General features: G+C 38.6%; 1 protein-coding gene across 1 annotated transcript; it reads right to left on the bottom strand.

Moving 5' to 3' along the window:
* Positions 1–79: 79 nt before the first annotated feature.
* On the bottom strand, positions 80–6,940 carry LOC137962601 (RNA polymerase II C-terminal domain phosphatase-like 3). Its single transcript, XM_068809569.1, has 12 exons — positions 5,866–6,940; positions 5,612–5,744; positions 5,423–5,478; positions 5,246–5,306; positions 3,495–5,141; positions 2,518–3,120; positions 2,283–2,429; positions 1,892–2,160; positions 1,699–1,810; positions 1,310–1,567; positions 1,151–1,197; positions 80–1,061 (listed from the first exon to the last, which is right to left on the bottom strand). Exons 1-12 carry the CDS (start codon positions 6,531–6,533, stop codon positions 998–1,000), a joined length of 4,065 nt encoding a protein of 1,354 aa, XP_068665670.1. The 5' UTR covers positions 6,534–6,940; the 3' UTR covers positions 80–997.
* Between the last annotated feature and the right edge of the window lie 9,347 nt (positions 6,941–16,287).

Consider the following 16,287-nt stretch of genomic DNA (forward strand, 5'->3'; position numbering starts at 1 on the left):
TTAAAACTTTAAAAAATATATTTCTACCGGAAAAACCAGCTTTTGGATCTACTGTTTTCGATGTTTCTACTCGGGAAGAAGAAGAGAAGAACGGTCGGCTCCTCAAACACATGGCCACCGTCAGACCACGTTCTAAACTTCACGTGGACGGCTTTTCCATACCACACCAACAACTGACAGCGAAAGCCAGTCGTTTTTCGCCACAAACGGGCAAAACTACCAGGCTTCGCTACGAATTACAGTGACAAATACCCTGGCACCGGATTCACCATCAATCATTTTCCTTCTTACAGAAGCCCGAATTACAGAGCGCCTTCTCACACTATTCACTTACTTATACTACAAAATGGAATAATTAAATGCCTTGCTGTATAAAGTAAAACTGCTGCCTTTACCAGGGAAATTTATTCCCATTAGCTTTTTGTTTTTCAGATCCTTTTTTTTTTCATCCTTTTTGGGGTACCCAATTAGCTTTAAAACATATTATAAGTTACAATTTGAATATGCTTCTGATTATTTTCACTGGCTGGTAAAAAATTTTACGACAATTTTGACTTTTTTAGCCTTTAGTTTTAAGCCTGTTTGTAATTGTCGACAGAATAGAAGTGAGGACCACCTAAAACCCTCCACCTGAGACATCTCCCCGCGTAGTTTGCTTAACCCACCTCTGGCCGTTAAAGCTGTCACCTTTGTCATGGACGTGGATTATTGTCGTTATAGTTAATATTTTCTGGACCAATGCAATCTTTGGTGCCCTTGCTGGGAGCCTGTATAAGGAACACCGGCCAGGTGTTACCAGATCAACTCGAATCGATCCTTCTCCCGTGGGCCTGTTTCTATCCAGGGTTTCAATGCCTCTGTTAATTCCAATTACTGGAGGCACCTCATGATTCCTTCTTCGGTCTCACTATCCATGGGGACCCATTTTGCTACCCAGGGTACAGTTTCTTTTCTCCATCCTGAATTAGTTGCCATGGGGACTCCACTTATCAGGTCGCTAAATCTTAACTGCAAAGTCCCTCTCGTTTGCCCGTCTGTACAGCAGAGCTGAAGCTTCCACCCTGTTATAAAAGATTGGAGTGTGTGTGACTCATTCCAGTAAAATGACAACTAAACTGCTAATCTTTAAAACGAAGAACATGCTTCTCACCAGCCAGGATGAACAACAAATCTGCCTGTCGATAGTGCCCAATTCACCTGGAAAAGAAGGACGCGACATTATAAACAAAACATGGTATGCACGGCAATTTTCAGGTTTTTCTTTTGATGCAATTACTTGTAACATGCAACATCTAGGCAAAATAAGTACCTTGTCGGTGCCAAGAGAATTGGCAACCACATGAGTGACCTGGTCATCGATCTGCAGGGTGCAAACAGCACCAAATTGCTCTGCTGTTTTCCATAATGGATGTAACTGAGGATTAGCTTCTCCAACAGGAAAGATCCGGCTAAAAACTATCCGGCAACCAGACAGTATTTTCTGCTGTTCAGCTGCCAGAATGTTTCTAACATCCACATCATCTAAACAAGGGTGTGAAAAGAAGATCTGATGGATTCTCTCAATAACCTATTCTCCAGGACAAAAGCATGGAATTAGAAGCCAATATGATACTCTTAATTAACTTTAATAAATCGTTCTTCTTGTACAAAATTTTAATAAAAAACAAATCCGTTAAGATATTCAGTAGAAGAACCTACTGCTAATGATGATGCTAAGGTCCCGTCCTCTGGCCTCTCATCATGATCAATTTCCAGTAGTGAAGGACCCAGAAGTCCAAACTGACGTCTACTGCAAGGAAAATAGGTATACCTGACGAAAGGAAACAAAACTTAGTTGAGTGAATCAAAATCAGGGAAAAGCAGACATAGGAACAGGTTAGACGATCGGTACCTCTCAACTAATATCAAGTTATGTCTGTTGTGCGGCCAAACCCTGACAGAATCATCTATGATAACTACTGCTGATTCCATACCCAAAACACCATCTAAATCCTTACTTTTTGGAATCCGGTCATCTGCATCGAAGGAATCACCATCATCTCCCCTTGAAATAACACGCCCAGCAAAGAGAGCTCCTGAAGGATCTAAAACTTTGGCCATCTCTGTAGCATACAACTTGTTCCCCATGGTGTAAAGATGCAGCTCAAACAGCTTACTAGCCTGTAATAGCCGTACAAGGCACAAAAATCAGATTAAAAAGAAAAACCAGTAACATTTGTGCTACTTACTGACCTGTAAACAGCAAAGAAGCAGAACAGATATTAGGAAAACATAAATTCCACCTTCTCCAGGAAGTTCCAGATTCCTGGCCTCAATTTGGTCCACATTCCCATGTGAGGAAAGCGAAAAAGATGCCTTTGTGACTTCTCTCTATCCTGCTCTTCTTTTTTCCGCAAGATCTCATCATGCACTGGATCCACTTCTACAAACTGATCAACCAGATGAAGCAGATGAAATTAAGTGGATTTGCAAAGTAGAGGTTCACCAGTTAATTTAGCAGTAGAATTCCAATTTTACCTTGGCAGAATTTAGCAGGGTATGATCGAGATCCAAGACAAGGCAGAGCTTTCCAGCAGCAAACATTTTGCTCTGCTCCTCTATCCTTCTTGCCCTCTCCTTTTGGATGACAGCTCTCTGCCGGTCATCATACCCTTCAAGCAGGAGTTCTAGATCTCCCCATGGGTTCTGTGGCTGTTCCCTGTTTTCTCCACAGGAGAGATCGCTGCCATTCGGTTGATCTTGTGAACCCCCTCCAGATTGAGCATCTAGCTTGTCTGCAGTACACATTAACGATTTTGCACCGCTTTCAGGAACAGTTAGCGGGATACTATTTAATTGGGAACCTGAGACAAGTTGAGCAATATTCTTAAGCTTTGAGGTGAACTGTGGAGCAATGTCAGGTATCTGACTGGATTGCGCAGGCAAACAAGTTGATGCCTGATCAGTCTGCTCTCGGACTGTTGTAGTGTCCATGATGCCCGGCACAAGAGGTGGAACAGGCCCATCTGTTTTAAACTGATCAGAACCCAGTTTTGGAGATTCTTGAACCATATTGTTCTGTAGAATGCGACGAGGGTCACGGGGTTTCATGCGAACTTTGCCCCATTCATTAGGCGAATTCTGCAAACATAGAAAAACATTAAAAACCCAGCTAGTGACATAGAAGAAGTGTAAAGGGCCTCATAGCTCATCACCACATCAAACATTTTAACTAATCTCTCTTGTCCAAGACTCATTGCATGGCAGAATGAGCTGAAAACATATGAGTTAAACATTTCCTTGTAAATAGCCATGGTGCATGCAAGAACTCACTCACCTGAGAAGCCTCCAAAATTCTGAACATGTGGTTCAAGGGCACACCAAAACACTCTTAAATAACTTAAGAGGGAAAGAAAAGGCCAAGGACAAAAGCAAGGCAAAACAAGCACTACAAATCCTAAATGACACTACACCAGTATGATCATAAAATCTCAAACAATCAAATGTAAGCTCACCGGGGAACATGTTTGAGATGGAATCTGAGGCTTTGCAGGTCTTTGAATGAGTTCTGAGGCTCCTGCAGAAACAATATTTCCTGAAAATGTTGGCACAGGTAAGGTTGTACTTGGAGGACAAATAGCACCACTGCACTTCGGCTGAGTTCCTGCCACTAATCTCTGTTGTTCCATCTGAATTAGTTTCAAAAGCATAGTTGGGTTTACAGCCGTTAACTCTTTTAGCAGTGAAGGCAATGAAACCACCGAGGATACAGTACTTGCCACTGGCAATTGTTGAGATGCTGCATTGGTGTCTGCTATATTTTTTGCAGCAGTATCACCATTTTCTGCTTTCCTCACAACAATATCCATGTTACGCAAAGATTGATCCCTATTGCCAGGTTGAGCACCTAAAGAACTGGAATCCTCCAGCCAACCTCCCAGTCCAGCATGCACCCGTGGATCCCTAGAGGCACTGGAATCAGTTGAACCAGTTTTTTGCTTTTTTACAGTATGACCATCAAGAACAGAGTCTTCCGCAACAGAGTGCTTCTTCATAACTGGAATTCCTCCAGGTACTTCTTTTTTAGATGCATTACTTTCAGCAGTAAGAGGGCGGTTATTGAGATCAACAAACATGGTAGTTGATCCTGAGAGTGCATTCCTGAGCCTAGGATCACGACTTTTAAATGAAGATTTCCAATTTGGGCTAGTCCCAGGATCCAAGACTCCAGTATTTTTAGCAGCTGTTCGTCCCATGCTACTTGAACCACTCATATGTGTCCCAGTATTTACTGTTGAGGCTTGAAGTGGAATTGAAGAATTTACTGTTGAGGCTTGAAGAGGAATTGAAGAATTTACTGTTGAGGCTTGAGGCGGAATTGAATAATTTACTGTTGAGGCTTGAAGCGGAATTGAAGAATTTACTGTTTTCACACTACCAACTGCAGCAGCACTGGAAACTTCCCCATGAAAATCCTCATCCATATTGTCACTTTCATCTGAAGGAGTTGGGCTTGGAAGCTTGTCACTCATAAAGAAAGAACTCCGACCAAATTTCTGCTGATAACTTGAAACAGCTTTCAGAGCATCTGTTACATAAGGATGCAGACTAGCACCATCTGCTACTTCCTCTTGCTGCTTACCACTCATCAAATGAGAGTTATGCAACCCATCAACACCACTCTGTGGCTTTTGCACCGACACAGGTAATGGTTCCTCACGTGTAGGTGAAGGAAGACTATTGATGTCATAATCAACATGGACATTGAGCAATGGACCAAAATCTGCTTTACCTTTAGATAGTGGCTCAAGTTTCAAAGACTCGAAACAATTTCTGCCAGTTTTATCAGTACCAGTGTTAGCTATCGCCTTCTCCAATGAAATATTGCTGCTATCGGACCCAAGCTTTACATGCTTGTCCATTGACACAGTACCACTTCTGAAGTTACTTGCACTCAGTTTTTCAGATAAAATATTACTACTATCAGAGTCAGTAGCTCTGGCCTTCTCTGGAGAAACATGACCAGGAAATGTGCTTTCAGCTACAACACCACCATCAATCAAATTAACTGAGGCATTCAAATTTGATATTTCTTTCTCTTTCTCCATAGATCTAATATTCAAACTTGTTGACCCGGAATTTGACAACATCATGACTTCTATCTGTCACACATCAAACACCAAAGACTCAAAACACATGTTCCAAAGATAAATAGAAAATGGAGAAATGAACAAATAAAACAAAAAAGAACAGAAAAAAAAGCAACCTCTTTAATCTGGTTCAATGAAAACAGAGAGGGACTTTGGTCCTTTGCATTAGAGAGAAACCTGTAGTACAAAAAGCAAAAAGGAAAAGGTCAACAACCATTTATAAGTTTATGGACAAAAATTTACACAGCTGGTTCTTGAGAGAAAAAAAAATGCATAGGTAGCGAAAGGAAAACCTCAAAAATGAGTCTCTGTATAGTTCCTGTTGCTTCAAGTTCCCAGCACGAAATACCTACATTTCATGCCCCGTCATAGCATGTCTCAGAGACTTATAATGATAATGATGACAAAAATGATTTTAACGTTTGTATAACAAAGGTAAAACTATAATAATGAAATGAACTTAAGGGATTCGAGTATCCTACAGAATGAAGAGTTTTGATTCCCGCAAATGTTTTCTCTATGAGATCATCCACCGAGGGTACACGAGACTCTGAGATCACTTGCTTCAATATTTCCATAGCATTGCGAATTTGAGAACAGACGCCATGAAATGATCTACATCAGTCAACCCAGTAAATAAGTCCAGATCTGCACTTGATAACTGAAATTTCATAATGAATTCATCAAGTTAATTGAAGCGAAGTAAAATTTACGCTATTTCCAAATATGAACTTACATCTCGGCATCCCTCACAGTAACTGTCCTCAAAATTCCTTTCACCGAGTTAACCTGTCTCTCAAAGTCCCTCTCCTTGAATTCCTTCTCTAAGTTGTTGTAACTCAATTTATTAGAATTAGAATATCTGTCTTCAGTATTCTCAGATTTGTCGACCACTTCTGCATCCAACAACTCTAAGTATTCTTCTGTTTCCAACAACTCCCCTTCCTCCAACTCGCCCTCCTCCTTCTCAACCTCATCACCACTATCATCACTAACATTCACAACGCAATCCATACTCTTCTCATTTTTCTTATCTGGCAAGCCTTTCTGGTCATCAGTTACCGCCCGATCGGACGTTCTGACATTCCCTTCAGCACTGACATCCTCTTTAACAAAGATATCAGCCAATGGCTTATTCTTCACAGCTTGCATCCAGGCCAAATTAGCCAGATTACCAGAATAATTTCCCGACAGCCTCATCCAATCCATCAGCTCCGCTTTCGGCTTCAAGGCCCCAGCCTCGTGTACAAAATCTTGTTCAGAAATCTCCTCCACTGATTCCGAATCCGAGATCTCTCCCTCCTCCATGTCGTCGATCAGAAGAGGTCCATCTCTCGCCATCTGATTTAGGGTGTTCTCCTCGTTAGGGTTTAAGAAAAGGCGATTAATTCCAGCGACGATCATAAGGTAGCAACCGCGCCCTAAGATAAGCTAAATATCTGCAAACTTTTACCCCGAAAACATCCAGCAGATCAGATATCCTCCAGGAAATCTTAACTCCACTGCAAACTTAATTCAGGAAATCGAGAAGCTCCTTCGGAATCCGTAACTACACTGAACTGCTTCGTCTCTCAACAGCAAGCGGATCACTACCGCAAAAATCTTTAATCCACAATAACAATCACGGAACAGCCGTTAAAGTAGGTTAATATATGTTCTTCTATATGCTTTCTCCTCCGCAGAGAATACGGATCTCCAAGATCTGGTTCGTTTTGAAGGCCCAGACCTCCCGAAACTATTAGTTCAGCGCTTCGGACCGTTTCCCTATATGCGGCGGTGGAGATCTCGCGGCGAAGACGATCGGGCAGCCAAGGAAGAAGAAAGAAAAGAAAAACGGAACCTCTTTAGAAGACAACGAAGGGGATATAAATAGGGCAGAAGATCTACAATTGGTGGGATTAGATCCCAGCCGTACGCGTCAGCTGCTGGAAGGAAGGTTGAAAAAGCGCCCTGGTAAGGGTAGCGTCACAGGAATTTATGACTCTCAGCGCCGAAATTTAATTTGAATCGGAATTTCCTACTTGGCGGACAGATCCGAATCCGATAGTGGATGACCACATCTAGGAGTGGCACCGATCCAAATTGGCTGGCACACCATTCGAGCTGGGCTAAAAAATAAACTCTGTTCCGGCTCAAACTCAAACTTAAAATAAAGGTGGTTAAGTATAACAAACCAAACTTTAGATTTTCAAAGTTTGGCTTGTTAACTCATGAGTCGACTCATTAGTATATACAAAAATACCCTTTACTCTAACTACTATCCTTAATTCCCTCTTTAATTGGTTGATAGTTACTCTTATTTATCTCAAACTTTAAAGATAATAGATAGTTTATCCCTTTTGGGTCCCTTAACATCTAATATTTTTATTTTCTAATGGAATAAACACTATTGATGGAGATGTTTGTTCTTTCCTTGAGGTCTATTAAATTGGTTATTATACATTAGTATGCTCCATTGTTCATTATCCACATTTGGGAGTCTATTGGCAAAGGTGCACAATCTAGGAAAGTACATGGACTGGAGGAAGCCTCACTCTTGGCCTCCTATAGTTGGTGGGGCAAGGGCCCTTACCCTTATCATGTGAAAGTTGCAAATTGAGGATCGACACCAGTTCAAATTGAAGACCAGAATGGCTTAGGTTTATCACATTAGATATATTTTAAGTTTGGTTATACTTAACCCCCATATGCCTCTCTCGTGTCTTCGTTCGCTCATTTTGTTTCCCTTGCTCTCGATTTCTAATCCGTGCTGCGATTTTTTGGTGCAGAAAACGGGTGGCAATAGAAACTGTCTTTCTCTTTCTACTCATTCCAGTGCCATATTTTCGTTTACGTTTATTTTTATGTATTCCTTTTTTTTTCTAGGATAGGAAAGAATGACAAGCGGAGGTTTATCATCTCCAATTCCTTTTCCTATTTTATTTTGTTTTAATGTTCGTTTTCTATTATGGAAGTAGGGTTTTGCGCCTTGCCCCTATTCTTGCTTCATTTGGTGAACCGGTGAATAATGATTTAGGGGCATAAGTTGGTGACAAAAGGTTTTGAAGGAGGAACCGGTGAGACAACTGGAAGCAACCATTCGGAGTGAGATGGAAGCTATTAAAGCAAAACTGAAAAATGATATTGTAAATCCTGAATTGATGTCCATGCCAAATGAAGAGGAGATAGATGAACAAACTGTTGATGGTTTTATAGGAAGTGTCGCAAGCAAAAGTGAAAAGGTTAACGATGATATCACCATGGTTGTATAGATATTAATAATGCTGACAGTGGTCTTGAAGTTGAAGTTCAAGAATTGGAATCAAGTGGAGGTCTTGATGCAAATGAGGTGACTCAAGATGCAATCTAGAATGTGGTGGCAATGGAAACCGGTGTTGCTGATAACCAATGTATGCTTAACCAGGAAGAGCTTGATGGGGGAAAAAAGTACAAGAATAATGACATTCAGGGAGAGGATGAATTTTTTTGTTGTTAAAATACATGTTTAGGGGTATTTTGGTTATTTTTTAGAATTTTAATATTACATTTTTCTCTTATAGTATGGCTATTAGATAGAGAAAGTCTTATTCTATCTCTAGTTAAATTTTCCTTAAATTTAGACATGTATTTTAGGAGATATGTAATTTTGAATATTGAAGGGCATTTTTGTCCTATTATAAATTTTTACCTAAACCCTGATTATAAAGAAGCAGGAAGGGCCTTTTTGGCTCGGATTCCAAAGCAGCAAAGCTGCCTTTCTTCCAGAAATCCATTTTCTCTTCTATTTTCTCCCCAAATCACCTATTTTTCATGGTATCAGAGCAGTAACGCAAGTCTTGGGCAAATTTCTTTGGATTTTGTGGATCTCTCCATTTTTAGCAATCTCCTTGAAGGTTTTCCCCACATTTTTCGACTGGTAGGGTAAAATTTTTATTTTTTCCGTTTTGCTGCCTGTCTTAGCCTATTGGTTAATGATTATTGTTTCTATTTTACTGAATATTGGGATTTAGAAGTGTTTAATGATCCTAATTTGAGAAAATTTCTCAAATCTGCCTGCGTCGTTAACCTAATGCTTGCGTCATCATCCATATAGCCTATGACATCCTAATTTCTTTCAATTAGGTCATTATTTCATTGATTTATGGTCTCAATTGCTGGAATTGATCACTATTGGTTCTAAATTGAATGAATTGGGTGCTGCATTGCCCTAATTGAATTCGGTGTAGGGCCCACTTGACTATGCAAATATTGAAATTTGGAGAAAGTGTTTCCCTTTGGTTAATTGACGTTCTAGTGTACTGAATTGTGGTGTTTGGTGATATTTAATGGTTGATTCCAGCACATAGGTTGTTGTCCAAATGACTGCTGAGAGCTCAAATGTGAAATTCTCTTAGTCTATTCAGATAACTACAATCTAGTTGAACGGATCGAATTATGTAAACTAGTCTAGATCAGTTTTATTGTATTTGAGGGCCAGAAGAATGGCAAAATATATAAATGATGATCCCTCGGTACCTGTTACTAAAGATTGGGTGGCAGAAGATAATTTAGTAATGACCTAGTTAGTCAATAATATGGGATCCAAATTTAGTGATCAGATTTTGAGTTGCAATACTGCTAAGGCAATGTGGAATACATTGGCTTCCATTTTGTCTCAAGAAAGTTATTTATCTAGGATCTATGAGTTATATGTGAAGTTCTTTAATATAAAGCGTGTAGGTAGATCAGTGACAAATTATTCCACTAAGATGAGGGGAGTACTACAAGAGATTAGTACATTCCATCATTTTACTATGAATGTTGAAGACATCCATTAGAAAGAAAATCAAATTCAAGTAGCTCAATTTTTAGATGGTTTGGGGCATGAGTATGATGCTATTAGAACCCAATTGTTGGTTAATAAGAATGTGACCACTCTTGAACAAGCTTTTAACAGAGTTCTTCAAGCTGAAGGTGCAATTGTAAATAAGAATGAGTCAAGTGGAGCCCTCTCAAAAGCAGCCACTCTTAACCTTCAATCTTCTACTGGTAAGTCCGATGGTCAGTTTCATGGTGGTAATAATAAAGGTAGAGGTCGCTGTTACACAACCCGTGGTCGTGGTCGAAATGATCAAGGGGATCAAAAATGTGTTTATTGTGGTAGGACTAATCATATTTATGAGAAATACTGGGACAAATTTGGTAAACCTACCTGGGCCAATTCTATAGTCACAGATAAGGACGCCTCCTCACACACTGGATCGTATGAGGAAATTTAGTAGTTATTACAGCGGCTGAGTCAATTGACTGCTTCTCAAACTACCGAGACTCCTCCTTCCTCAGTGAGTGCCACAATGGCTAGTACAGGTATGAATGCACTAAATATGTCTCATTCTCCCTCTTGGATCATTGATTCAGGAACCTCTACACCCATGTCAGGTATGCCCTCTCTATTTCAATCCATTAGTCCATCTCATTCTTATCGTCGAGTTACTTAAACAGATGGATCCACCTCTCCCATTCATGGGGAGGGTAGAGTTCACACTACTCCACAAATATCCTTAGATTTTGTTTTATTTGTACCAAAGTTTCCAGTTAATCTCTTGTCTGTGAATCATATAACGAAATCCTTAAATTGTTGAGTAACCTTTTATCCCACTTCTTGTGTTTTCTAGGACTTGCAAACGAAGAGGACGATTGGTTCAGGACTTGAGAAGGGAGGGTTCTACATGCTGGATGATGCATCCGTTTCTCAATTTGTAGCTATCACTACTACAAATTCTTCTTACTTGTTGCATCTGTGCTTGGGACATCCCTCACCAGATAAGTTGCGTCAGTTTTTTCCTTCTTTACTTGTCGATATTTCATTTGATTGTGAATCCTGTCAGTTGGGAAAGCATCGTCGCTCCAGTTTCCCAGTTAGTTTTAGTCAAAGCACCAAGTTATTTGAATTAGTCTCATATTATGTATGGGGTCCATGTCGGGTTCCTAGCCCATTTGGTTTTAAGTATTTTGTGTCGTTAATTAATGATTTCAGTAGAGTCACTTGGGTGTATCTCCTACGGGAGAAGTCCAAAATATTTGACGCATTTCTCAAAATTTTCAATGAAATAAAAAATCAATTTGGTGCATGTGTTCATGTACTTCGTATTGACAATGGTTTAGAATATCTTAACCATAAATTTTTAATATTTTGTGATTCTCATGGTATTACCCATCAAACATCCTACCCTTATACACCACAACAAAATGGGATGGTTAAACGTAAAAATAGACATCTCCTCGAGGTTACAAGGAAACTATTATTGCATATAAATGTTCCTAAATCTTTTTGGGGAGATGCAGTTTTAACTTCGTGCTACTTGGTTAATCGTATGCCTTTAACTGTTTTGAGTGGTCAAGTTCCACTTCAGGTTTTAAAACCCAATTGTAAATTATTTGGTGTGGTTCCTCGTATTTTTGGATGTACTTGTTTTGTTCATATGCTTGGAACTTCTATCGATAAGTTATCAAATGTATTTTTTGGGGATATTCTCGTCGACAAAAAAGGTACAAATGTTATGATCTTGTTCAACGAAAAACATGTGTCAGCTGATGTGACCTTTTTTTAACATACTCCATATTTTTTATCATCTACTGAGCTTCCTGTATTACCTGAATCTCCTTCAGACTGTCCTGTTCCTATTGCAGTTTTGGATGTAGTAGCGAAATCGAGTTCTTCATTGTCTTTTCGTGTTTACAGCCGTTGCTATCGTACTCCTGTTGTGCCTCCAACAATTACCTCTACAAAAATCTCTTCTCATGATCCACCAACTTCCTCATTACCCGCATATCCTATTGTCTCTAATTTGGACTTGCCTGTTAGTCTAAGAAAAGGTAAAACAATCTTGTACTTCTCATCTGATATCCCAATATGTGTCACTTGATTTTTTGTCCCCATCCTTCAAGTCCTTTGTTATGTCATTGTCTACTTCCTATATACCTCATTCAATGCAGGAAGCCTTGTGCTTTTGAAAATGGAAACAAGCTATGGATGATGAAATGAGTGCTTTGGTGTCTCTGGGAACATGGAATCTATGTGATCCACCTGTAGGAGTAGCTATTGTGGGGTGTCGTTGGGTTTATACTATCAAATATAATGTCGATGACTCTATTGAACGGTATAAAGCTCAATTGGTAGTGAAAGGGTATACGCAGACTTTTGGAGTTGATGTCTTTGAGACATTCTCTCATGTGGCCTGACTTACTTCGATATGTATCTTAATATTTGTGGCTGTTAATAAGGGTTGGCCTCTTTTTAACTCGATGTGAATAATGACTTTTTATATGGTGATCTACATGAGGAAGTGTATATGGAGCAACCTCCTGGGTATGTTGCTCAGGGAGAGACGAAAAAGGTGTGTAAGCTGCAGAAGGCTGTTTATGGACTTAAACAGAGTCCACGGGCCTGGTTTGAAAATTTTAGTGATGTAATACTAAAATTTGGGTTCTATAGGAGTCATTGTGATCATTTTATGTTCCTACTTAAAAGGAAGACTAGTATGGTGGTTTTGGTTGTCTACGTAGATGACAATGTGTTATCTGGTAATGATCTTGATGGTATTACAAAAGTTAAACAATATTTGGCCACAAATTTTCAGACAAAGGATTTGGGCTCTCTCAAGTACTTCTTTGACATTGAAGTCGCTTGTAGCAAGCGAGGTATTGTTCTTTCTCAAAGAAAATATATATTGGATATGTTACAGGAGTATGGTTTATTCGGTGATAAACCTATAGATACCTCCATGGAAGTTAATCATAATCTACATGACACCTAGGGTCCTACACTCAAGGATAAAACTCAATATTGATGGTTAGTAGGTAAACTGATCTATGCTACAGTTACCAGATCGGATATTTCATTTGTTGTGGGAGTTGTGAGTCAGTTCATGGAAAATCCTCAAAAAGTCCATTTAGAAGCTGCTCAAAGGATTTGGAAGTACTTGAAGGGTGCACCTGGAAAATGTCTTATGTATACTCATAAAGGGAAAATTGATGTACTTGGGTATTCTGATGCCGATTATGCTGGGTGTAAGATTGATAGACGTTCTACATCAAACAATTGTTATTTTGTTGGAGGCAACTTGATAAATTAGAAAAGTAAAAAACAGACAATTGTGGCTAGGTCTAGTGTAGAGGCCGAGTATCGAGCAATGGCTCATACAGTTAGTGAACTTATATGGATTAAGTTTGTGCTTCTTGAGTTTGGTTTTATGTTACCTGACCCAATGGTTATGAATTGTGATAACCAGACAACCATTTTTATTGCCAGCAACTCTGTATTCATGAGAGAATGAAACATATAAGGGTTGACTGCCACTACATTAGAGATGCAGTTATGCAGGGGAAGTTGGTAATTCCTTATGTAAAGTCTTCAGATAGTGATTCAATAGTAGGCAATTTCTTTATTATCAATTACCTTTGTCTTTTAGTAACTAGTTATCAGTTGTTGTGTCAAATTGTTGTAGTACTTTTGTTTTGTGTATATTCAACACATGTTGTTAGGTTCTTGTTCTTGTTCCTGTTCTGCTTGTAGTTCATGTGTTGTCCCACCAGTTTCATGTTACAGTTTCATGAACCTTTTCTTCAAAGATAAAGAAACATTGGTGAACAATGGATCTTGTTTTTTTTTTTTTTTTTTTTTGCCTAGGCATTGCCTTAACATTGCTGTCTAGTGCACAATGAGAACAATGAAGTTGTCATTAACATGTTGTAGTAATGGGGATGTACATGAGTAAATGCCATGTATGATACCATTACTTACTAGCTCTTGGGCCTTATTTTTCTATCTGACTTGTTCTTAAATTATATTTGATCTACTCAATGAGAGTTTGATCTTTAGAATTGTTTGTATATTGTTTCAGTAGAAAGGTTAATATTGAAATGCTTGTGGTAAGTGATCTTTAGGATTGTTTGCTTATGGCAAATTTGTGGATGCTCAAGAAGTGAAGTCTTTGATTGATGCATAATCTAATGATCAATTCGGCTTACGAATGAATATGAAAAATGAAGGAAACTAGGAACCAATATAGATGGGGATTGCGTGTGTTTCTTTACCAAACTATTGTTTTGGGTGAAATCTATAAATAAAATTTATTTCATTATTTAAATTTTGGGTGGATGTATTGAAGTGACCTAGTCCGGTTTAACCATTCTTACCCTGGTTTATAACGATTGTTTGTGGACTTGTATTGAATTTTCAGGTTCGTGTGCTAATGAACTCCCTATCTCTCTAGGGATTTTCTTTTCTTTCTTTTAAATTGATGGCAGTGGTCAATTCAATCGAGAATTCAAATTAAGAACTGCAAAATTTAGAATGATTGCAATTAAGATTGCTTGAGGACTTGAGTCTGTCCTATATAATTTGTCTAAGGGATCCTTATTTAAGATACACATGTTCACTCAAAAATGTGGTGGCAATGGAAACCTTTGTTGTTGATAACCAATCTATGCTTAATCTGGAAGAGCTTGGTGGGGAAAAAAAGTCCAAGAATAATGACATCCCTTATGAAGATGCCAAGCCAACAATTTCTGATGATCCAAATGATAACTAGGTCTCTAAAGTTAGCAATGGTTTAGGTACTTGTGTGTCAATCAGTGAAAAGAATGAACAAATGGATAATTTGAATGCTTATAATTTCCAATTAGAACTAGAAAATATTAAGCCTGATAAGGTGGTGCAAGATCTACTAGCCAATGAGTGGGTGGTGATCTTCCTTTATTGAAGGATGATGATGAGGACCTTGATGGAAAATGAGGTTAGAGATGAGTGATGACAAGAATGCTTCAAATATCAACCCTAGCAAGAAAAATGATGGTGCAAATTGGGAGGTCTTTGGAAAAATTAAACATAGATCAAAGTTCTGGTGATGATTTATTGAAAGATGTATTAGACCGTTAGCAAGCTGATTCTAATCATAATTCTGACGGGGTTGTGGATAAAAGTGAGACTGTTGAGTACCATCCTTTGAGGGTGAATAACTCTGTTGATGCGATGACCGATTCCTCTACTTAGAAGAAGAATGTTGTTAATCTGTAAGATAGTTGTAAACGCGTGATCTATAAGAGAGTTGTAAACGCCTAATCCGTAATATAGTTGTAAACACGTGACTGTACGTGTGATTTGTTGTATAAATATAGGTCCAATATGTCGTAGATCCACTACGGGTCATTGTATTTTTATGGGATATTCTCTTATTTCCTAGCGAACAACGAGGCAAAAAATCGTATCGCTCTCCTCAGCACAAGCCAAATATAGATCCCTGACAGGTACATGCTGTGAATTATGCTGGCTAAGCTCATTATCGACGGAATTGAGAATATTACATCCGAAGCCAGTACTACTATATTGTGGTAACACAATTGCTTTACATATAGCAGCCAATCCCATTTTCCATGAAAGAACCAGACATATAGAGATAAATTATCATTTTTTCGTGGCAAAATACAAAATGGTTTGGTTGTAACCAAATATGTTGCTTCAACAAATCAACTTGTGGATGTGTTCACCAAGCCATTGGGGAAATAAGTTTTCTCAACAATGATACGTAAGTTGGGAATTCTTAATATTTTGTATATTATATATTAATTTAAGGCAAGGTATACACGCATTGATATACGCAAGATAGAGGAAATGGGATCTTTATTCTTTATTGGGTTCAATCCTTTTAATAAAAGATTGGGCCAAGTTTAATTGCAATTAGGGGAAAAAACGAGAATTACTAGATTACAAGGTATCCATTTCTCCAACTTGAGGGGAAGTGTTAATCTATAAAATAGTTGTAAACGCATGATCTGAAATATAGCCATAAACGTGTGATAGTAAATGCGTGATTTGTTATATAAATATAGGTCATTTGATTCAATTGAATCAGGAATTCGAAAAAAGTACCTTTGTCCCATTTTTACAAATGTTATTGTTCTTCATATGCATCTTCATATGTATCAAATGTTGCTCCACCGGTTTCATGTTGCATTGCTTCTCTTGTTTCACAAATAAAGAAACAATGGTGAATAATGAGAAAGAGACGATGAAACTCAGAAACTCGAGTCAGATCCCTTCAAATCCACCTCAGAATGCATTTGTGAAACAACAAACAACAGAGATACCAAAAAAAGTGAGTTGGAGTGGGGTTGAACTCCATATTTGAACTCGGAAGAG

Source organism: Aristolochia californica, unplaced genomic scaffold (assembly GCF_029961685.1).
Source record: "Aristolochia californica isolate CCGP_79_NKW_82.1479 unplaced genomic scaffold, dmAriCali1.0.hap1 SCAF_4, whole genome shotgun sequence".
In the NCBI taxonomy this organism is placed as follows: domain Eukaryota; kingdom Viridiplantae; phylum Streptophyta; class Magnoliopsida; order Piperales; family Aristolochiaceae; genus Aristolochia; species Aristolochia californica.